Source organism: Pongo pygmaeus, chromosome 18 (genome assembly GCF_028885625.2).
Source record: "Pongo pygmaeus isolate AG05252 chromosome 18, NHGRI_mPonPyg2-v2.0_pri, whole genome shotgun sequence".
NCBI classification, from domain to species: Eukaryota; Metazoa; Chordata; class Mammalia; order Primates; family Hominidae; genus Pongo; species Pongo pygmaeus.
Genome location: NC_072391.2, coordinates 4,480,164 through 4,500,837, shown reverse-complemented (window position 1 = coordinate 4,500,837; position 20,674 = coordinate 4,480,164). Strand labels below are relative to the sequence as shown.

Below are 20,674 nucleotides of genomic sequence, written 5' to 3'. Positions count from 1 at the left end.
GGGTCTTGCTGTGTCACCCAGGCTGGAGTGCAGTGGCACGATCACAGCTCACTGCAGCCTCAACCTCCCTGGGCTCAAGCAATCCTCCCACCTCACCCTCCCGAATAGCTGGGACTACATCACCACGACAAGTTAATTCTTTTATATTTTTTGTAGAGACGGTGTCTCGCCACGTTGCTCAGGCTGGTCTTGAACTCCTGAGCTCAAGCAATCCACTCACTTGGGCCTCCCGAAGTGCTGGGATTACAGGCATGAGCCACTGTGCCCAGCCAATTTTGATGTTTTAAAATGTTAAATTAAGACGTAATTTGAGGCCGGGTGCGGTGGCTCATGCCTGTAATCCCAGCACTTTGGGAGACCAAGGCTGGTGGATCACTTGAGGTCAGGAGTTCGAGACCAGCCTGGGCAACATGGCGAGACCCTATCTCTACAAAAATTGCAAAAAACACCTGGGCATGGTGGTGCACTCCTGTAGTCCCAGCTACTCAGGAGGCTGAGGGACGAGAATCACTTGAACCCGGGAGGCGGAAGTTGCCGTGAGCCAAGATTGCGCTATTGCACTCCAGCCTGGGTGACAGAGCGAGACTATGTCTCAAAAAAACAAACAACAATGATAACAACAAAGAAAACCCAACATAATTTATCTTGGGTTTGAAATTTTTGGCACTCTCTTACATTTTGCGACCTCAACTCTTGCCCCAGGAACCAGAGTCTGTGAGGGCCTAGAAATGACTTCCAAGACAAATGAAAAAGCAGGTCTCTGCCATCCCCTGGGCCGGACTCCAAATGCCACTGCTTTGCGGGGGCTTCCTTGATTTATTAGGAGAGGGGATGGGTGCCTACTACCCAGTTCAGTGTGGGCAGCCAGCTCCCGGGTCTGCCTGGGCCACCCACTTGTGCCTAGGGTCTCCCTCTCATCCTTTCTGCCAAGGCTGTCTCCAGGGATATCAGCTTTTCAGATCACTCTCTGTAGTTCACATATGTGCCCAGCCCTGTACCATCCCCGTGAAGAGAGAAAAGAGTAAAAGCACAGTCCCTCTTCTCTGGGAGACAAAATTGGACCAAGGAGGCCAAGTGCAGTAGTTCACGCCTGTAATCCCAGCACTTTGGGAGGCAGAGGTGGGTGGATTACGAGGTCAGGAGTTCGAGACCAGCCTGGCCAACATAGTGAAACCTCGTCTCTACTAAAAATACACAAAAATTAGCCAGGCCTGGTGGCGGGCGCCTGTAATCTCAGCTACTTGGGAGGCTGAGGCAGGAGAACAGGAGAATCGCTTGAACCTGGGAGGCAGAGGTTCCAGTGAGCCAAGATCGCGCCACTGCACTCCAGCCTCGGCGACAGTGCGAGACCCCGTCTCAAAAAAAAAAAAAAAAAAAAAAAAAATTGAACCAGGGAGACATCCAGAGAACACTCTGAAGGCTACATACAACTAAGTATGACAGAATGCTTTGCTCTGGAAAAGAACAAAAACGAGTACAAAATAAGGCCCTGATCAGAGGTGAGGTGTGGCAGGTGGGAGGATGAGTGTGATATAAAGAACCAGGGCTTTTTGCAGCTAGCACTCCTGAGTGCATCCTTATCTGCAACTGTGAGCCTCTGTCTTCCCATCTGCAAAATGAGAGGATAAGGAGACAGTAATGCATCAGAATAGCTTGCTCACTGCTGGGTGAGGTGGCTCATGCCTGTAATCCCGGCACTTTGGGGGACCGGGGCGGGCAGATCGCCTGAGGTCAGGAGTTCGAGACCAGCCTGGCCAACAGGGCAAAATTCCATCTGTACTAAAAATACAAAAATTAGCCGGGCTTGGTGGTGTGCGCCTGTAACCACAGCTACTTGGGAGGCTGAGGCAGAAGAATCACTTGAACCCAGGAGGCGGAGGTTGCAGTGAGCCAAGATCGTGCCACTGCACTCCAGCCTGGGTGACAGAGCAAGATTCCGTCTTAAAAAAAAACAAAAAACAAAACAAGAATAGCTTGCTCACTAAGGGCAGTTAAAAATACGCTTCCCGCCAGGGCCATCCATGGCTCACGCTTGTAATCCCAGCAATTTGGGAGGTAGAAGTAGGATTCCTTGAGTCCCAGGAGTCCAAGACCAGGCTGGGCAACACAGTGAGACTCCCATCTCTATTTATTGAAAAACAGTAAAAAGTTTTTTGTTTTGTTTTTTTTGAGATGGAGTTTCGCTCTTGTTGCCCAGGCTGGAGTGCAATGACATGATCTTGGCTCACTGCAACCTCCGCCTTCTGGGTTCAAGCGATTCTCCTGCTTCAGCCTCCTGAGTAGCTGAGATTACAGGCATGCGCCACCACGCCCCCGGCTAATTTTGCATTTTTAGTAGAGACAGGGTTTCTCCATGTTGGTCAGGCTGGTCTCGAACTCCCGACCTCAGGTGATCCACCCACCTCAGCCTCCCAAAGTGCTGAGATTACAGGCGTGAGCCAACGCGCCCAGCTGAAAGTATTTTTTTTTTTTTTTAAGTAAAAATATAGTAAGCCTTCCAGGGACTTTTTTTGGTCAAATGGTCTGGGATCTCTCCTTAGAGAAACTGCCTAACAGGTTGCTTCAAGGATTGGAGAGCATGTATGCAAAACTGCTCGGCATCCATCGGGTGCTGGCAACATCTAATAACAATATTTCCCAATAATAACAGTAACTATTGTTACTAGTAGGAATAAGTCAAATTAGGAGGCGCGATTTAGGCGGAACCTGGAAGGCGGTGGGCAGGATCCAGGACATTCCAAGGCAGGCGTGGGCTTCCTGAGCCAGGAGCCAACCCTCCAGGAGCCAGGGGAGGGCCTGGGGCCGGAAGGTGGGGCGTGCGAGCGGAGGACGGAAGCTCATCGCCAGGGTCCCCGTCCCTGCCCCAAGTCGTCACCCCCTCGTGGGGAGCGCACCCTGGCGGAGGGGCAAGTCCCACACGGGCTTTGTTATGAATGAGAAGCTGCAGCCTTCAGCCCGCGGAGGGAACAGTGGGGGTCTGGGGGAATAGCAGGACACCCGGCAGCAACCAGCAGACCTCCCGGCAGCGCTGGCAGCCTGCGCCCGGGGGCCGCTGCCGTTCGGGCCCGCCTCCACCCTCCCCTCCCTGACGGGGCCCCCGGCTTCCTAGGGCGGCCCCAGCATCCGAGGCGCCGTTTGCCGTCCCGTCGCCGGGTCCAGGATTCCCAGGATCCGGAGTCCCGAACGTGCGGCCAGCTAAGCAGGGAGGGAGGGAGGAAGCTGGCCGGCCTCCGAAGTCAGCCCCAAGTTACATGTGGGAAGCGGTGGCTGTGACGCAAGTTTCCAGGGGGCCCTGGGCTCGGCTAGAAGGGAGCACACCGGAGAGGCTCCGTCCGTGCAGTTGCAATGGTGAAAAAGCAGAAGCCCCAAGCGCGAACCCCAGGCCGCCTTCCTTGCTGCCGCTGCACGCCCGACCCAGCCGCGCCCCCTCCTCCCTGCGTGCCGGCCGAGCGCGCGGACCCTGCTCTGGGCAGTCGCTGCTGGACCCCGGGCTGCACGGGCTGGGCTCCCTGCGCGGTGGCTGGCCTTTTTTTTTTTTTTTTGCAACGCTTGCCAACCTGTCAGCTGATGGACCTCATCACCCATAGTGGCGCATGTAGCTCGGCGGCAGCTCGCTCCATTCACGCCGCGCCCCCCAAGCCCGCCCGCGGCCCCCGGCTCCCGGTGCCCCGCGAGAGGCCTGCAGACCCCAGTTGCAGCCGGTCCCCGGGGGCCCGCGACCCTCTCGCCCCGGCCTCGCGCCGCCTGGGGGGCGCTGCAAATAGTCCTTTGTTTACATGCAATTCCTTACTCCGCGGAAGGAGGCCGGGGGAGTGCTGAGTTTTCACCAGCTGTTTCCCGCCTTGAAACAGACATCTGATCAGCTGCAAACACACACACACACACACACACACACATACACACGCCCGGGGAGGCAGGCCGGAGAGACCTCCCTCCCGCCCCTCCCGCCCGCCTCCCTCCCCTCGCCGCCGCCGCCGCCGCCGCCGCCGCCGCCGCCAGCATCTGGGACCGGCCGATTCTGCACCTCCGTCCGGCGCTGCCCTTTGATTCGGATTTCCATCTTGCATTCTCCGGCTGATCGCGGGACCTGGCTCGTGCAGAGGAGGGGGGCCGATCGCTATGGAGTATTTCATGGTGCCCACTCAGAAGGTGCCCTCTTTGCAACATTTCAGGAAAACAGAGAAAGAAGTGATAGGAGGGCTCTGTAGGTGTGTACTCCTCCTCCCCCCACCCCCTTCCTACCACTGCAGCCCCCGGCCAGCCCGCCCGGGCGGGCGCGCGTGTGCGCACGCATGGCCCGCGCCGCCGACCCCGCTAGCCTTTCTTAGCTGCCGGGACGGCTGCAGCCCCACGCGCCGGGTCCGCGCCGCCCCGGGACCCTCCTCCCTTGGAACATGAGGGCCCCAAGCGGCCCCGGCCACTTTTGTCCGCTGCAGGCGGGCGAGTCGCGACGTTTGTAAATTGCAAACAGACCCACGTGGTTCTGCAGCAGTCACGGCCATGCTTGGTGCTGGTGGCCTTCCCCCCCCCGCGCTTCCTCTTTCCCCCTCCCGCGGCGGCTTCCTTCCTCTCCTTCCTTCCTCGCGATCTTAGGTCGTCCCCATCCAAGGGGGTCTGGGGGCCCAGGGCGCGCGAGGGGGTGTAGCTAGGGCGGCTACAATGCAGCCATGCCGCGGCTCCCGGCGCGGGGTGGGGGCGGGGAGCCGGGCACTGTGCGTGTTTGCAGAGCGGGGCTGCAGCGGGGTCGGGGGCGTGCTCGCGTGTGGGTGTGGGGGGTGGGCGGACCCCGAGGGGCCCGCGCGGCCGGTAGGGGCGCCGCGGCCCGGGGCACGTTGGCTGCCTCTCGCTCGCCCGCCCGCGCCCGGGCGCTGTTTACTAGCGAGGCCTGGACGTGACTCTGCAGCCCTCTTGGAGTAGGCGGACCTCTGCGCGCGGCCTCGCGGGAGCTGTAGTTCTCCGTGTCCTGCTGGTGCAGCATTGTGGGATTTGTAGGCGCTCCTGGGCCACGCTTTCCCTGCACAAAGCTCGGCCCCCGCGGGCACGATGGGCAAGGCAGGCCAGGTGGGCAGGCCTTTTGGGGAAGGGACACCTGAGGCCGCCCCTAGCCTCGCAGGGCAGCTTCCCGCCGCACGTAGGTTTCCTCTGCAAACTTTCCAATCCAACGCCCCTCCCCGCTGCCGTAAACCGAAAGCGTCGGGTCCCCCAGCCGGGTGGGTGGCCCGAGGTCCGCAGGCCTCCCCAGAAGCCACTTTGCAAGCTTTGGTCCTAGGTTACTCTAAACTCAAAGGGTGATGGATTCAAGGACCACACACAGCAAAACCACCCCGCAGACTTCTTAAAACGCACATGCCTGGAACTCTGATCGCTGGGGCCCGGACATCTGCATTTCGAACGACCCCCTGGGCGGGGTGTGGGGGAGGTGGGCGTTCTACGGCGTGCGCAAGTTTGGGACCTGCGGCCCCTTTCCTGCCGCGCTGCTCCAGGAGCGAAATGGCTCCCCAGGGCTGGAGCCACGTGCTCTGCCGCCCGAGGCAGTCTGGGCGGGGATTGAGGGAGGAGGAGCCCGCCGGTGTGGCACAGGCTGGTGGACACTAGCGCCTACAGAATCCGGCCTGGAGGGAAGGTTCCTGCCCAACCCTCTGCCCCAGGGGTCCCTGCCTTAAGGCTACTCTGAAGTTCCCAGTCAATACCTAGACTTGGGCCAGTTGATGGGTTTGGCAGCTGGCAGGGATGCCCCGAAGGCTGGCCCTTGCACGAGGCCCACCTGGAGGCCCAGTAATAATAAGTAAAAAAAATTCTTGAGCTCTTTTTATGTTCTGGGGACTCACTTTGCTAGAATTTTCTCATTGAGTTATCATATCTTTCTATGAGTCAAAAGTGTCTTTTGATTCCGCGTAAAGAGGCGGACACAGAGACTGGAGAAGGGACCACTACAGCAAGTGGTGGAACTGGAACTTGAACCCTTGTCCTGGGGTTGCTGCTGCAGGGCTGGGCTGGGCAGCGCGCGGAGGTGCAGGTGAGCCACTGTGCCTACTGGAGAAGACATTATGGGCCTCATCCTGAGCAGGGTTGAGGGGCCCTCTGGCTGCCATGCCTGGGCCTTGGGTGAGTCCTCTCAGGGATCCTAAGATTCTGGCTTCAATTTATCCCTGCCCCAAGCCTTCCTTTGGAGGATACCAGCAGTCCCCCAGGGTAGCTGGATCTTGGTAGGCCAAGGGCTTGAAGGTGTAGGGCCTTCGTCCAGGGTTGGGCATGGCAACGTCCATTGCAAGACAGTTGTCAGCTGTGCATTAGGCATGGAGTTGGGGGTCCCTGGATTTATTTACCTTCAGTAGGGGTTGCAGGGTGAGGTGGAAAGCCTGTCCGGGATCAAATGTGTTCATTAGGCAGGACCTCCTGGCCAGATGCATTTGCTTCTCTGGGTCATCTCAGGCTGGTGGGCTTTGCTCCATCCCTCAGTGACCAGCAGGGATCTCCCTGTCTTTCTGTCTCCCAGGCCTGCCAGAGGGGATTGTAGGGCACGGTGCTGCACACACAAGCTGCAGGTTTTGGACCTGTCACCTAATGGTTCTCAGTCTCTGGAAAACAGAGCACCTGTGAGAAAATTAGCTATGAGTATGGAAAGTGCCTGGTAGCTATTAAAATGACACTCAGTCTTTTTTTTATTGTTGTTTTTTTTGAGACGGCGTCTCACTCTGTCACCCAGAATGGAGTGCAGTGGTGCAGTCTTGGCTCACTGCAACCTCCGCCTCCTAGATTCAAGCGACTTTCCTGCCTCGGCCTCCCAAGTAGCTGGGATTACAGGCATGTATCACCATGTGTGGCTAATTTTTGTATTTTTAGTAGAGTTGGGGTTTCACCATGGTGGTTGGCCAGGCTGGTCTCGAACCCCTGACCTCAGGTGATCTGCCCACCTTGGCCTCCCAAAGTACTAGGATTACAGGCATGAGCGACTGCGCCCAGCCACTGACATTCAGAGTCTTAAAAGCAGGTATATGGGCAGGTATATGGTAGTCTCCATCTGTATCTTGTGTTTTGTTTGTTTGTTTTGAGATGGACTCTCGCTCTGTCGCAGAAGCAATTCTCCTGCCTCAGCCTCCTAAGTAACTGGGACTACAGGCCCGCTCCACCATGCCCGGCTAATTTTTGTATTTTTAGTACAGATGGGGTTTCACCATGTTGGCCAGGATGGTCTCGATCTCCTGATCTTGTGATCTGCCCGCCTCGTCCTCCCAAAGTGCTGGGATTTCAGACATGAGCCACCGTGCTCGGACTCTCCATCTTTATCTTTTTTTTTTTTTTTTTTTTGAGGCGGAGTCTCGCTCTGTCGCCCAGGCTGGAGTGCAGTGGTGCAATCTCGGCTCACTGCAAGCTCGGCCTCCCGGGTTCACGCCATTCTCCTGCCTCAGCCTCCCGAGTAGCTGGGACAACAAGCGCCCACCACCACGCCTGGCTAATTTTTTGTATTTTAATTAGAGACAGGGTTTCACCGTGTTAGCCAGGATGGTCTCAATCTCCTGACCTGGTGATCTGCCCACCTCAGCCTCCCAAAGTGCTGGGATTACAGGCGTGAGCCACCGCACCCAGCCTCCATCTGTATCTTAAAGCTCCTAGGCCTGGCTCAGTGGCTCAAGCCTGTAATCCCAGTGCTTTGGAAGGCCGAGGGGAAAGAATCATTTGAGCCCAGGAGTTCGAGAAAGACCCCATCTCTACAAAACACAAAAAAATTAGCCTGGCATGGTGGCATGTGCCTGTAGTCTCAGCTCCTTGGGAGGCTGAGGCAGGAGGATTGCTTGAGCCCGGGAATTGGAGATTGCAGTGAGCTATGATCATACCACTGCACTCTAGCCTGGGTAACAGAGACCCTGTCTCTTAAAGAAAATAGTAAGACTGGGCGCAGTGGCTCACTCTTGTAACCCTAGCACTTTGGGAGGCCAAGACGGGAGGATCACTTGAGTCCAGGAGTTCGAGACCAGCCTCAGCAAAATGACAAAACCCTGTTTCTACTAAAAATACAAAAAACTAGCCGGGTGTGAATGGTGTGCACTTGTACTCCCAGTTGCTTGGGAGGCTGAGGAAGGAGGATGACCTGGGCCCGAGAAGTTGAGGCTACAGTAAGCCGAGATCATGCCATTGCACTCCAGCTTGGGTGATGGGAGTGAGACCCTGCCTCTAAATAAATAAATAAAAATAATAAAATAATAAAACTTAAAAAGCTCCCATAAGAAGGAGTTCGAGAAAATTGAAGGCTTTGGAGTGTTTGTTGGGTCCCTGATTTATTTATGAAGCAACAATATTCTGCCAGGACTGAGGATACAGCCACGAACAGGATGTGACTCCTGTCCTCAGCAGCTCACAGCTTTGTGGTCCTAAAAGGTATTGTAGACCCCTAAGAGTTTCATGGGTTGTCCTGGACATCTGGGTGCAAAGTAACTCTTGGGCCTCGACCTCCCGAGTAGCTGGGACTACAGGCATGTCCCACAACACCCGGCTAATTTTTGTATTTTTAGTAGAGAGGGGGTTTCACCATGTTGGCCTGGCTGGTCTGAAACTTCTGACCTCAGGTGATCTGCCCACCTTAGCCTCCCAAAGTGCTGGGATTACAGGCGTGAGCCACCATGCCCGGCCTTTCTTGATCTCTTTTAAACTTCACCATGGCCCTGTGAAGTGAAGCAGTGTTTCCATATTTTACAGATGGAGGAAACTGAGGCTTGGTGTTCCACAGCTAGTAAGTGGCAAGGCTGGACTTTTTGCACTTGAGCCCAGTGCAGGATTCCCACTGATGGGCTGGAGTTGCTTTGGGGAAGGGAGGGAGGCAGGGATGTTTCTGATGGCAACAGCCTGGGCATGGTGTGTTCTGGGAACAAGGGGAAGGGCAGCAGACTGGCCAGGTCAGAGTGCAGAGTATGAGTGAGTAGTGTAGCAGCAGCGGGGATGGAGCATGGATGAGAACTTCGGGCTGATTAGGTTAGAGAAGGATGAGTGCCTTAGTGCTTTTTTGGGTTTGGGAGAATCCCGTGTGGACTTTCCCACGTTGACTGTGTAGATGTTAAGTGACCCTGAGGTATGTGAGTGACTTCAGGGCAGTGTGAAATGAAAGTTCTCAGTGGCCGGTTTGAGGCTGGAGCTGGGCAGGCAGGTGTAGAGGGATTGGGGGTACTTGACTTTGGGCTGGGCAGGAGGGATAGGTACCTGGCAGGGTTCTAGATTTGAAGGGCATGCCCCATCCCCCCAAGTGTCTGGTTGGGACACGAGTGTCAGTCTCAGCAGATTTTGTGGGTGCTGTGGTGGTAGGTGTGGCGGCTCTTGCCTTAGCATCCAAGGCTGGTGCCCAAATTTTGTTCCTTGGACATTGGCTGCTCAGTGACCTTATTCCTAAATCTAGGGCAGCCCCTGGTTGGACCCAGGAGGCTGGCTTGCAAGAAGCAAGAGAGCCTCGGTGTGGCTGGGCATGGTGGCTCATGCCTATAATCCCAGCACTTTGGGAGGCCGAGGCGGATGGATCATTTGAGGTCAACAGTTCGAGACCAGCCTAACCAACATGATGAAACCCCATCTCTACTAAAAATATAAAAATTAGCCCGGCGTGGTGGTGGGCGCCTGTAATCCCAGCTACTTGGGAGGCTGAGGCATGAGAATTGCTTGAACTCGGGAGGTAGAAATTGCAGTGAGCTGAGATTGTGCGACTGCACTGCAGCCTGGGCAACAGAGCGAGACTTCGTCTCAGCCCCCCACCCCGCCCCTCATAATTAGCCGGGCTTGGTGGCTCACGCCTGTAATCTCAGTTACTTGGGAGGCTGAAGCATGAAAATCACTTGAACCCGGGAGGCAGAGATTGCAGTGAGCCAAGATTGCGCCACTGCACTCCAGCCTGGGCAATAGAGAGAGGCTCAGTCAAAAGAAAAAAGAGAACCTCGGTGTCAGTGGACTTGGGTCACCTTTGATTTTCACCTGGAGGAGTCTGAAGTGGCCAGGGAGAGGATAGTGGACCTTTACTGTGTGTGTAGGACCTTTACAGATCTTAACCGTAAATGCAAAACCCCAGAAAGAGCTATCAGAAACTTTCAGGCATTTGCAGAAAAATCTACTTTATTCAGTGCAGTACCACCTGGAAATTTCAATTAACCATCCTTCATCAACAGGATCCCCTGGTTGGTCAGCCATCAGAAGCCCTGGTTGGTCAGCATTCCACTAATAAGAATTCCTGGTTAGCCGGCACTCCACCAATCACAACCCCTGGTTAGCTCCCATTCCACCAATCAGAAGCCTTGGTTAGAATGCATTCTATTAAAGGACTCTGTCGGCTGGTTCTTCCAGGGCAATTTAGGTGAGTTATATTTGAGGGTCTTGGTGGCAGATTCAGGTCCCCACGAGGAACTGTACCTTTGGGGGGAAATTTGCTTTCTTGGATTTAAGAAAGTGCTTAACCTAAGTTAAGCACTAGGTTAGCCAGCAGCTGGTTTCTGAGCCAGGAGACTGGGCTGATGGCTTTGGAGAGGAAGGAAGCAGGACGGAGAATTGGAGAAGCTGGGCTGGCAGATTCTGGTGCAGAGGAGGAGGCGACACAGGCCCCTGATCCCAGCCCCAGCTCCTCCTCCTTGTGAGAACTTCCGGCTGGGGTTTTCGGGACTGGGGTCTGGTGGTCTCCTTTGGTCTCCCAGTTAGTGGGCTGCCTTGCGGGCAAGGGAAGGAAAAGGCTGAGGGTCAGCTCCCAAGAGCAGAGGAGTTGGTGGGACTTGGGCCGGGAGGTGCAGAAGGGTGCATCTAGCTGCACCCTGCCCTGCCCAGCTGCTGGGTGTGAACTTGGGCAAGTCACCTCACTTGTGGGCTTGTGGTCAGAAGGGCAGGGGTGATGGCTGAGCTTGCAGTCACATACCCCCTTCTGGTAAGTGGCCGGCTGTGTGAACTAGCGGTCAGTAGAGGCGCTTCAGTGGGTTGGCGTCTGCAGGTTGCTGTTGTGCCCAGTCTGGCTGCTTGACCTTGGGATCATCACCTTCCTTCCCACGACCCTGCATTGCTTGCTCACGGTAATCTCGGCCACCCCACTGGGTTTCTGTGAGAATCAGGCAGGGAAAAATGTAAACGAGGTCTGTGAATAATAAAAAGAGTTACACGATTACAGCGATTTCCGAATGCCTGGTCCTTTTTTTTTTTTTTTTTCTTTGAGACAAGGTCTCACTCTGTTGCCCAGGCTGGAGTACAGTGACATGATCACAGCTCACTGCAGCCTCAACCTCCTGGGCTTATTACATCCTCCCACCTTAGCCTCCTGAGTTGCTGGAACAATAGGCACAGTCTACTATGCCTGTCTGATTTCTTTAATTTTTTCTAGTGATAGGGTCTCACTATGTTGCCCAGGCTGGTCTTGAACTCTGGGGCTCAAGCGATCCTCCTGCTTTGGCCTCCCAAAGCGCTAGGATTATAGGTGTTAGCCACTGTGCCCAGCCCAGTCGTCTCTTTTACAGGGATAACTGTCACCTGCCAGTTGGGGCATCTGGCTCTGTGGGATGGTCAGAGCTCATTCTGCCCTATGGCCTGACACCTGCTCTGGGGTCAGGGTTCACGCCCAGTGCTTGCTGCAGCTGGTCCCTACCCAAACCTCTGTGCCCCCCTCTTTACATGGGAATCTTCAGGCCACCTGACTCAGGAAGATTGTGACAATTCAGTGAGAAAATTCTCGCCAAAAACTTAAAAAAAAAAAAAAAGTATCCCTCTGTTGTGGACCCTCCAGGAGGGCCAGCTTTCAGGTGGTCCAAGGCTGGACTTGGTGCTCCCTCTTCACCCACTGGTCAGCTCTGGCCTTTGGGCATTGCCAGGAGGGACCCAGGGACTGGGTGGGTGGGGGTCTCTCCCCACATCTCTCCTGAGGGGGATGGCTGTGCCTCCAGATTGCACTTACCTTGTGTTGTGGCTTCCTATGGACATCTCTTCCCACCTCTTACCTCCAAAGATCCCCAGCTTTAAGCCACCCACTGCAGAGCAGTCCTGGTCCCCTTGGTCTGCTGGCCTCTCAGAGATGGTATGGTATGGTCTGAGGCTGTGCCAGGCCTGGGAGCCTGGACTCCGCCCCAAGGCTGGGCCACACAGCCGTGCAGCAGGCCTGCTCCAGTCCCCCTATCACCTCCACTTCAGGGCAGGGGAACGGGGAGAAGTGAGGGCACTGACATCCAGCTGACTGACCCTAAAACCATCCCCTCTCTGCCCTGCACCCTAAAGTCTCTCATGGAAAGTGGGGGGCCCGGGCCCCTTTTGCAGCGCTGACATTTCAAGACCCTGTAAGCGACTTGTACCCTGGGTACAGGCCCTGGGCCTTTGGGTCCTGATGGAGGAGGGGGCTTGGCTTGATGAGGACGGAAGGAGGCTGATTTGCATCCAGACTTCCGGCGTCGGACACCTCTCTATTGGGAGAGGAAGCTGAGGCTGGAGAAGGGGCAGGGATGCGTCCAGGGTCCCACAGGGAGCCAAGGCTGGACAGATGGGCAGGCTGGGTGGGGCCAGGAAGGCCACGGCTGTTTCCAGCTGTTGCAGATGTGCTCCCTCCTGGGTCCATGCAAACTCCTTTCCGCCTGCGGGTTGGCGAAGGGGCCAGAGCACACAGCAGGGGAGTTAGACTTGGCAGCCCCTTGACCCCAGACTGCCCTCGTCAATGGAACAGGAGCTGCTCAGAACCCTTTTCCTGTTCTCCCAGATTCAGGGGCATGAGCCCCCTTGGCCCAGTCCTGGAACAGGGCACCCCGGGAGGGCCCCTCAGGAAGAGGCCGGGGCTGCGGCTTCGGGTGGGGCCGGCAGCCTCTGCTGGGAGCCCAGCATCTGGAAGCCATCAGGCCAGGGGCGGGGGGAGTTGCAGGGGAGGTCCAGGGAGGGGGACATGCCTCCTCCAGGCCACACACAGGCCCAACCCTCGGGAGCATGGCCTTGGGCCCACAACCGCTGCCTCTGCACCCTGGCCGGCAGCCTCGCCCCCTGGGGCACACGCCCCGCCCTCGTCCGAAGCCACGCCCCCAGTCAGCAGCCACGCCCTCTTCCTCCAGGCTGCCTTCTCACCGCACTGGCCACTGCTTCTGCAAGGGTCAGTAGCGCTCCCCACAGCATGGTGGGAGCCTCGCTTCTCCGGCACAGGGTGGGTCTGTCTCTTGGAGTGGGTGGGCTGTGGGGAGCAGTGTCCCCAGGGGTTGTTGGTTTGGTGTCTTTTTGGGGAGTGAGTGGTACTTGTCTTCTGTGAAGTCTTAGCCTAGTGGGGCTGGAGCTTGTGGTGGGAGGCGTGGCTGTGAGGGTAGGACGGGAGTGGGGACGTCTTCCTCAGTCCTGGGGTGGCAAAGCCTGAGACGCTGAAGAGGCGCTCCAGGTGCCTAGCAAGTCACTCAGAAGTGTTCCAGGAGCGGGGACAGCGTCCCTGAATGTCGTCTGCATCCCACCTGCATCAGAATCACACCACGCATGTTTCTGGGTCCCATCGGGCCTGCTAGTCAGACGCTGGGGCCAGCACCCGTCGTCTGCATAGTTTCTAAGCTCCTGGATGTTTTGATGCTCAGACACACTGGGAATTCTGTTCCGGAGGAGAGACTGCTCCCTGTGAGGAAAGCCAGGGAGGGGATGGGTTTTTGTTGTTGTTGAGACAAGGTCTTGCTCTGTTGCCCAGACTGAAGTGCAGTGGCGTGATCATAGCTCACTGCAGCCTCCAACTCCTGGGCTCAAGCGATCCTCCCACTTCAGCCTCTTGAGTAGCTGGGACTACAGGCATGCACCACCACACCTGGCTAATTTTATTTTTTTGTAGAGACAGGGTCTCACTACGTTGCCTAGGCTGATCTCAAACTCTTAGGCTCAATGATCCTTGGCCAAAGAACTGGGATTACTGTGCCTGGCCCGGGGTGGGTTCTGAGCGGACTGTCTTACCCGCAGCCAGCTGATTCAGTCCGCCCCGGTGTCCCAGAGAGCACCCCTCCATCACCCTCTGGGGGTGGCCTGGCATCTTTTGCAGCAGGGGAGGGATGCAGTTTCCACTGGGGCCCTCTGGAGATGAATGATGAAGAGGGCGCCTTGGCCGAGCCTGTCCCTGTCCTCTCTGGTAGCCTTGCCAACATTCCACTAACCCCCGAGACTCAGCGGGACCAGGAGCGGCGGATTCGGCGGGAGATTGCCAACAGCAACGAGCGGAGGCGCATGCAGAGCATCAACGCGGGATTCCAGTCCCTCAAGACCCTCATCCCCCACACAGACGGAGAGAAGCTCAGCAAGGTGGGTGAGAGCAGGGAGGGCTTCCTGGAGGAGCCGGCAGGTTCCCGCCGGGAGAGGAAAGTGAGCTCTGGTAAACACTGCCAGCCTGACTCTCGGCTTTTCCACGCCCTCAGGCAGCCATTCTCCAGCAGACGGCCGAGTACATCTTCTCCCTGGAGCAGGAGAAGACCAGGCTCTTGCAGCAGAACACACAGCTCAAGCGCTTCATCCAGGTGCGCCCTGTCCTTCATGGCTCCCTCTCCCTGGCATGGGCATGCCTTGGACCCAGCCATGGGCCTGGGACTCAGGTGTGGCTGCAGGCCCCTTCTTGCCCACTGACAAGTACTTCCAGGCACTTTTTTTTCTGCCCCAGCCTCAGTTTCCCCATCGGTCAAGTGCGGTGGAGTGGGCTCTGGAAGGAGCCAGGTGACTGTTATGTAAATCATCCCATTCTCCTGGCATTTGGCTGGTTTGTTGGACTTGCAGAAGGGGCTCCCTAATGAAGATTCACCTGTGTTGGGCAGCTTTGGGGGGCTGCGATGGAACCCCAATCTCCGTGGTGGTACCGAGGTGTCAGGCACACTGACCGACTCCTTGGGGTCCCCAGGAGCTGAGCGGCTCGTCCCCCAAGCGACGGCGGGCAGAGGACAAGGACGAAGGCATAGGCTCCCCGGACATCTGGGAGGACGAGAAGGCGGAGGACCTGCGGCGGGAGATGATTGAGCTGCGGCAGCAGCTGGACAAGGAGCGCTCAGTGCGCATGATGCTGGAGGAGCAGGTGAGGCAGCGCCCTCTGCTGGGCGCGGCGCGCGGTGCAGAGGGCGTGGAGCCTGGGGTCGCGCCTCATGCTCTGCGGCCCTCGGTTGAGCCCTATTTACAGGAGCACCTACTGCGGTGCCAGGTCTAGGAGTGGGGAGCAAGCCAGACACGTCCCCGCCCTTGAGGCCCACCATCGGCGTTGGGGTGGGGGAGATTAGCCAAAGGATCTCAAAAATGTAACCGTGCTTTGGGAGGCTGAGGCGGGTGGATCACCTGAGGTCAGCAGATCGATACCATCCTGGGTAACACGGTGAAACCCCGTCTCTACTAAAAATGTCAAAAAAAAAAAAAAATTAGCCGGGCGTGGTGGTGGGCGCCTGTAGTCCCCGCTGCTCGGGAGGCTGAGGCAGGAGAATGGCGTGAACCTGGGAGGCAGAGCTTGCAGTGAGCCGAGATCGTGCCACTGCACTCCAGTCTGGGCGACAGAGTGAGACTCTGTCTCAAAAAAAAAAAAAAAAAAAAAAATGTAACCTTGATGGGCTGGGTATGGTGGCTCACACCTGTAATCCCAGCACTTTGCGGGGCTGAGGTGGGAGGATCGCTTGAGCCCAGGAGTTTGAGATCAGCCTGGGAAGCATAGTGAGACCCTGTCTCTACCAAAACAGATACAAAAATTAGCCAGGTGTGGTGGGGTGTGCCTGTAGTCCCGGCTACTCAGGAGGCTGAGCTGGGAGGATTGCTTGAGCCCAGGAGGTGGAGGCTGCAGTGAGCCATGATTGTGCCACTACACTGCAGCCTGGGTGACAGAAGGAGACCATGTCTCAAAAAAACCAAAAAACAAAAACAAAAAACTTAACCATATTGAAGGCCAGGCTGGAGCTGTGGCATCAGGAGGGGTTTTTCAAGGGATGACCCACGGCTTCTCCATGGAAGTGGGAAGTTGAGTCTCATAGTTAACCAAAGGACAGAGGAAAGGTGTTCCTGGCAGAGGGAACAGCATAGGCAAAGACTTGGGCAGGAGGGAGCATAGTCCAGTGGAAGCTGAGGTGGGAGGCGAGAGGAGCCAGGGGCTGAAGGGCTCTGGAAAGGCTTCTGGCCTCTGTTGAGGGGGGCCTGCCCCGTGCTAGGGTTTTCAGCAGGAGTGAATGAGCTGCTGTGAGACTGATAGGGCAGAGTGTGCTCCCGGCCCTGGCCCTGAGCCCAGGCTGTCCTGCCTCTAGGTGCGCTCGCTGGAGGCCCACATGTACCCGGAAAAGCTCAAGGTGATCGCGCAGCAGGTGCAGCTGCAGCAGCAGCAGGAACAGGTGAGGCTGCTGCACCAGGAGAAGCTGGAGCGGGAACAGCAGCACCTGCGGACCCAGGTGAGCAGGAGGTGCCCGGGAGTGGACTCTGGGGACCGGGAAGGGGACAGGTGATCTTGAATGGCAGAAGCCTCTTCCTAGGCCACCTCCTCTCTGCTTCTTAATATAAAGGAGGAGAGAAAGTTATTCACTGGCCGGCTCTGCATGAAAGGGAGGTGGATGGGCCAAGAGAAGCCTTGAGAGAAAGGCTGAGGGCCTCTGTCTTGCAGCTTCTGCCCCCTCCAGCCCCCACCCACCACCCCACGGTGATCGTGCCAGCACCGCCTCCTCCTCCCTCCCACCACATCAACGTCGTCACCATGGGCCCCTCCTCGGTCATCAACTCTGTTTCCACATCCCGGCAAAATCTGGACACCATTGTGCAGGTACCTGAGCTCGAGAAAGGGGCAGCTTTTGGGGGTCATACTCTGGGAACAGGCTCTTTAGGGGAGACTAGAAAATGAGGGGCAGAAGAGGAGGAAGATGGTGCTTGTGTGGGAAGGGGTGGAGGGCTGGAAGCCTTGGGGGGCCCCCTCCCTGGATCTGCAAGTGGAGAATGTGAGGGCCAGAGATCTGGGCAGGGCCCACCACGCCAGCAGGAGGAGCTGGCCAGGAAGACTGTCCCTTCCCTCAATATGGGGTTTCCGGAGAGGGTCCTTTGCTCCCAGAGCCCCCTGGTTACAGAGTTCCTGCATCCAGCTCTTGGGTTGGTCCGGAACATTGTCTCAGCTCCATCTCCTAGGACCTGGATGGAGATACAGGTGGCAGGGCTGGTGATAGTTGGGCCTCCTACAGAGGAGGAAGCTCTGTGGGTCAAGCCTGAAGTTACAGTTGCATTCACCCTTGAACAGGGCCCCTTGAGGAGCCCAACATCAGAAATAAGTAAATAAATAAATAACCAAAAAAGCCAAAACAAGAAAAAAAATCCATCAATCTCCTCGAATTTTAATTGCTCATAAACTTTGCAAATTGTATCATACAATTAATAACAAAGGCCTTTAATAAGTTAATAGGCAAGCTTTAAAATACATAAACATGTGGCCAGGTGTGGTGGCTCACACCTGCAATCCCAGCACTTTGGGAGGCCGAAGTGGGTGGATCACTTGAGGTCAGGAGTTCGAGACCAGCTTGGCCAACATGGTGAAAACCCCATCTCTATTAAAAATACAAAAATTAGCCGGATGTGGTGGCGCACGCCTGTAATCCCAGCTATTCAGGAGGCTGAGGCAGGAGAATCGCTTGAACATGGGAGTTGCAGTGAGCTGAGATCGCACCACTGCACTCCAGCCTGGGTGACACGGTGAGACTCTTTCTCAAAAAACAAACAAACAAAAACATATGAAAGGTCCATATTATTTCTTTCTTTTTTCTTTTTTTTTTTTGAGATGGAGTTTTGCTCTTATTGCCCAAGCTGGAGTGCCATGGTGCGATCTTGGCTCACAGCAACCTCCTCCTCCCAGGTTCAAGTGATTCTCCTGCCTCAGCCTCCCAAGTACCTGGGATTATAGGCATGCGCCACCATGCCTGGCAAATTTTGTATTTTTAGTAGGCTTCTGACCAGCCTCTGTTGAGGGGCTGGTCTCGAACTCCCGACGTCAGGTGATCCTCCCGTCTTGGCCTCCCAAAGTGTTGGGATTACAGGCGTGAGCCACGGCGCCTGGCTGATACATATAATTTCTAAGCAGCACTGGGACTGTCGTCTTCCCGGAATGGATTTTTCAACTTAACAGAGGGGTTTTCAAAGTTTGTTCCTGGGTCAGGCGTGGTGGCTTATGCCTGTAATCCTGGGACTTTGGGAGGTTGAGGCAGGAAGATTGCCTGAGGTCAGGAGTTCGAGATCAGCTTGGGCAACATAGCAAAAACCCCCTTGTCTCTACCGAAAATACAAAAGTTAGCTGGGGATGGTGGTGCACCCCTGTGGTTCCAGCTACTAGGGAGGGAGTGCTAGGAGGATCACTGGAGCCCAGGAGTCTGAGGCTGCAGTAAGCTATGATCATGCCACTGCACTCTAGCCTGGGTGATATAGCGAGACCTTGTCTCCAAAAAAAAAGTAAGAGGAGTTTGTTTTTCCTGTACTCTAGTGGGCCTCCCCTGCTGCTTTGCAAGGCTTATTTCTGGGATATGTGTTTTGGGGGTGACAGTGGCTGGCTGAGGGCCCCCACTGTCTCCTGGCTGGCCGTGTATCCCCGGCCAAGCCTTCTCAGTGGTTCGTCCCTGTCCAGGCAATCCAGCACATCGAGGGCACCCAGGAAAAGCAGGAGCTGGAGGAGGAGCAGCGGCGAGCTGTCATCGTGAAGCCCGTCCGCAGCTGCCCGGAGGCCCCCACCTCTGACACTGCCTCCGACTCTGAGGCCTCAGACAGTGATGCCATGGACCAGAGCCGGGAGGAGCCGTCGGGGGACGGGGAGCTTCCCTGACTACCCCCCCAGCCCTCCTCTCCCTTCTGGGGGCTGGAGGGAGCCGGGGCAGCCACAGGGAGAGATGTGGGTGAATGAGTGAGAAATTTTTACAAAATTACGATGTCATTTGGGTCTCTTTTATGACCTCTTTTTCAATACTGTAAATCGACCTTTGAACGAAGCCACTCAACCCGAGGTCCCGGGGCTGGGGTGTCGCAGAGCGTGTGGGAGCATCGGGACCCCAGGGCTGGGCCTCGGCCCCAGGGGCTGGGGGAAGCTGACACGGAGATGCCTGGCCTCTCTCTGCCAAAAAGCATTTTTTCCTTTAAATATGTTTTTTAAGAACAGGGAAAATTAAAACCCCAGGTTATTTCTTCCCTGCCCAGAGCTAGCCTGGGATTGTCAGCCTTCAATCCCCTTTCCCTCCTCTTTTTGGGTTTTCTTCTTTCTCCTTTAAGCACTTACATGGTTGGGGGTCAGACTAGGCTGGGGCGTTCTGGGGGCCCGGAGGTCTCCGTTGCTTCTCGGTTGGGGTTTGCTGCTGCTGTGCCCCCGTCCCTCTTCCCCATCTCGGCACTAGAATTTGCCACTCTCCTACCCCCCAGCCCCCACCTCTGCCTCCAGGTCTCATCTTCCACCCCAAAAATGTCTGTCTCTCTCTTTTTGTTTTGTTTGTTGTTGGTTTTTTATTTTTTTTTTGGTTTGCTTTCTGTTTTTGTTTTGTTTTTCTTTTTCTTTTTTTTCTTTCTTTTTTTTTTTTTTTTTTTAACAATTTTAAGGTCTTCGTGTTCAAGGAGAAGCTATTATATTTTGTTAAGAAAGTGGGGAGAAAAAAACCAAGAGGCCACTGTGCCTTTGTAAAGAAACAAAATAAAGTTTGTACTTTGTTTTTTAGATTCTTTGTCTCCTGGGTGTGGGCTGGCCTGAAGACTAGGGCAGGGCTACCTCATCTAGAGTAGGGGGGCTCCTTGGGCCCCCCAAAGCGGACTGGGTGTGTGTGAGCACAGTTACTCCCTCAGCTTGTGTGTGGTGTTGCGATGAAAAATTGGGGTCCTCAGTTTCCCTGGGATGACCCTGGATATTCTGTAAAGATGGAAGATGGTGTTGAGGCTGGGGAGTGGCTCCTTGGTGGGCGGCAAGGAGAGAAGGACAACCAAGCCACCGATTCCGAACGCCTGGGAAAGGACACAGGTGTTCAGGGGCCCTGCTTGGTCCCTAGGCTTTGGTTAATCCCTAGGTTTTGCCACTTCCTGGGCTTCTGTAACTTCCCTGAGCCTCATCCTCTCCTCCCCTAGAAGGGGAACCCCACCACCCTCCAACCGCACCCCCCCAGCACCCCCCCGCTCCCCCGTGGTGTGGTGTTTAAGTGCTAAGATCCTGGAATTGGTTTGCCAGAGGTCAGTTCCCCCTCTGACAAACTGCTTCCTCTGAGCCTCAATTTCCTCTTCTAAAAATTGGCGATAATAACAGCACAAGGACATTGCATCCTATTGGGGATTGGCGTGGTCCTTTATTTTGAGAGAGTCTCTGTCCCCTAGTCTGGAGTGCAGTGGTGTGATCTCGGCTCACTGCAACCTCTACCTCCTGGGTTCAAGCAATCTTCTTGCCTCAGCCTCTCAAGTAGCTGGGACTACGGGAGCGCACCACCATGCCCGGCTAATTTTTGTATTTTTAGTACAGACAGGGTTTCATCATGTTGGCCAGGCTGGTCTTGAACTCCTGACCTCAAGTGATCCGCCTACCTCGGCCTCCCAAAGTTCTGGGATTAAAGGGATGAGCCACCATGCCCGGCTATTTTTAAATTTTTATTATTATTTTTTGGTGTGAGATGGGGTCCTGCTCTGTCACCCAGGCTGCAGTGCAGTGTTTTGATCACAGTTCACTGCAACCTTGACCTCCTGGTCTCAAGTGATCCTCCCACCTCAGCCTCCGTAGTAGCTGGGACTACAGGCCTGTATC

The 20,674-nt window shown here is 55.8% G+C and overlaps 1 protein-coding gene across 3 annotated transcripts; it reads left to right on the top strand.

Moving 5' to 3' along the window:
• The first annotated feature begins 3,480 nt into the window (after positions 1–3,480).
• On the top strand, positions 3,481–19,609 carry TFAP4 (transcription factor AP-4). 3 transcript variants are annotated; one of them, XM_054455754.2, is made up of 7 exons: positions 3,481–4,208; positions 14,073–14,238; positions 14,352–14,450; positions 14,825–14,995; positions 16,197–16,337; positions 16,547–16,702; positions 18,539–19,609. In XM_054455754.2, the coding sequence occupies exons 1-7, from the start codon at positions 4,120–4,122 to the stop codon at positions 18,731–18,733; spliced, it is 1,017 nt and encodes a 338-aa protein (XP_054311729.1). In that variant the 5' UTR covers positions 3,481–4,119; the 3' UTR covers positions 18,734–19,609. The 3 variants fall into 3 exon arrangements, with proteins under 3 accessions (XP_054311729.1, XP_063511160.1, XP_063511159.1); XM_063655090.1 differs by lacking the exon at positions 3,481–4,208 and adding an exon at positions 4,800–6,016; XM_063655089.1 differs by lacking the exon at positions 3,481–4,208 and adding an exon at positions 7,483–13,120.
• Positions 19,610–20,674: the final 1,065 nt, after the last annotated feature.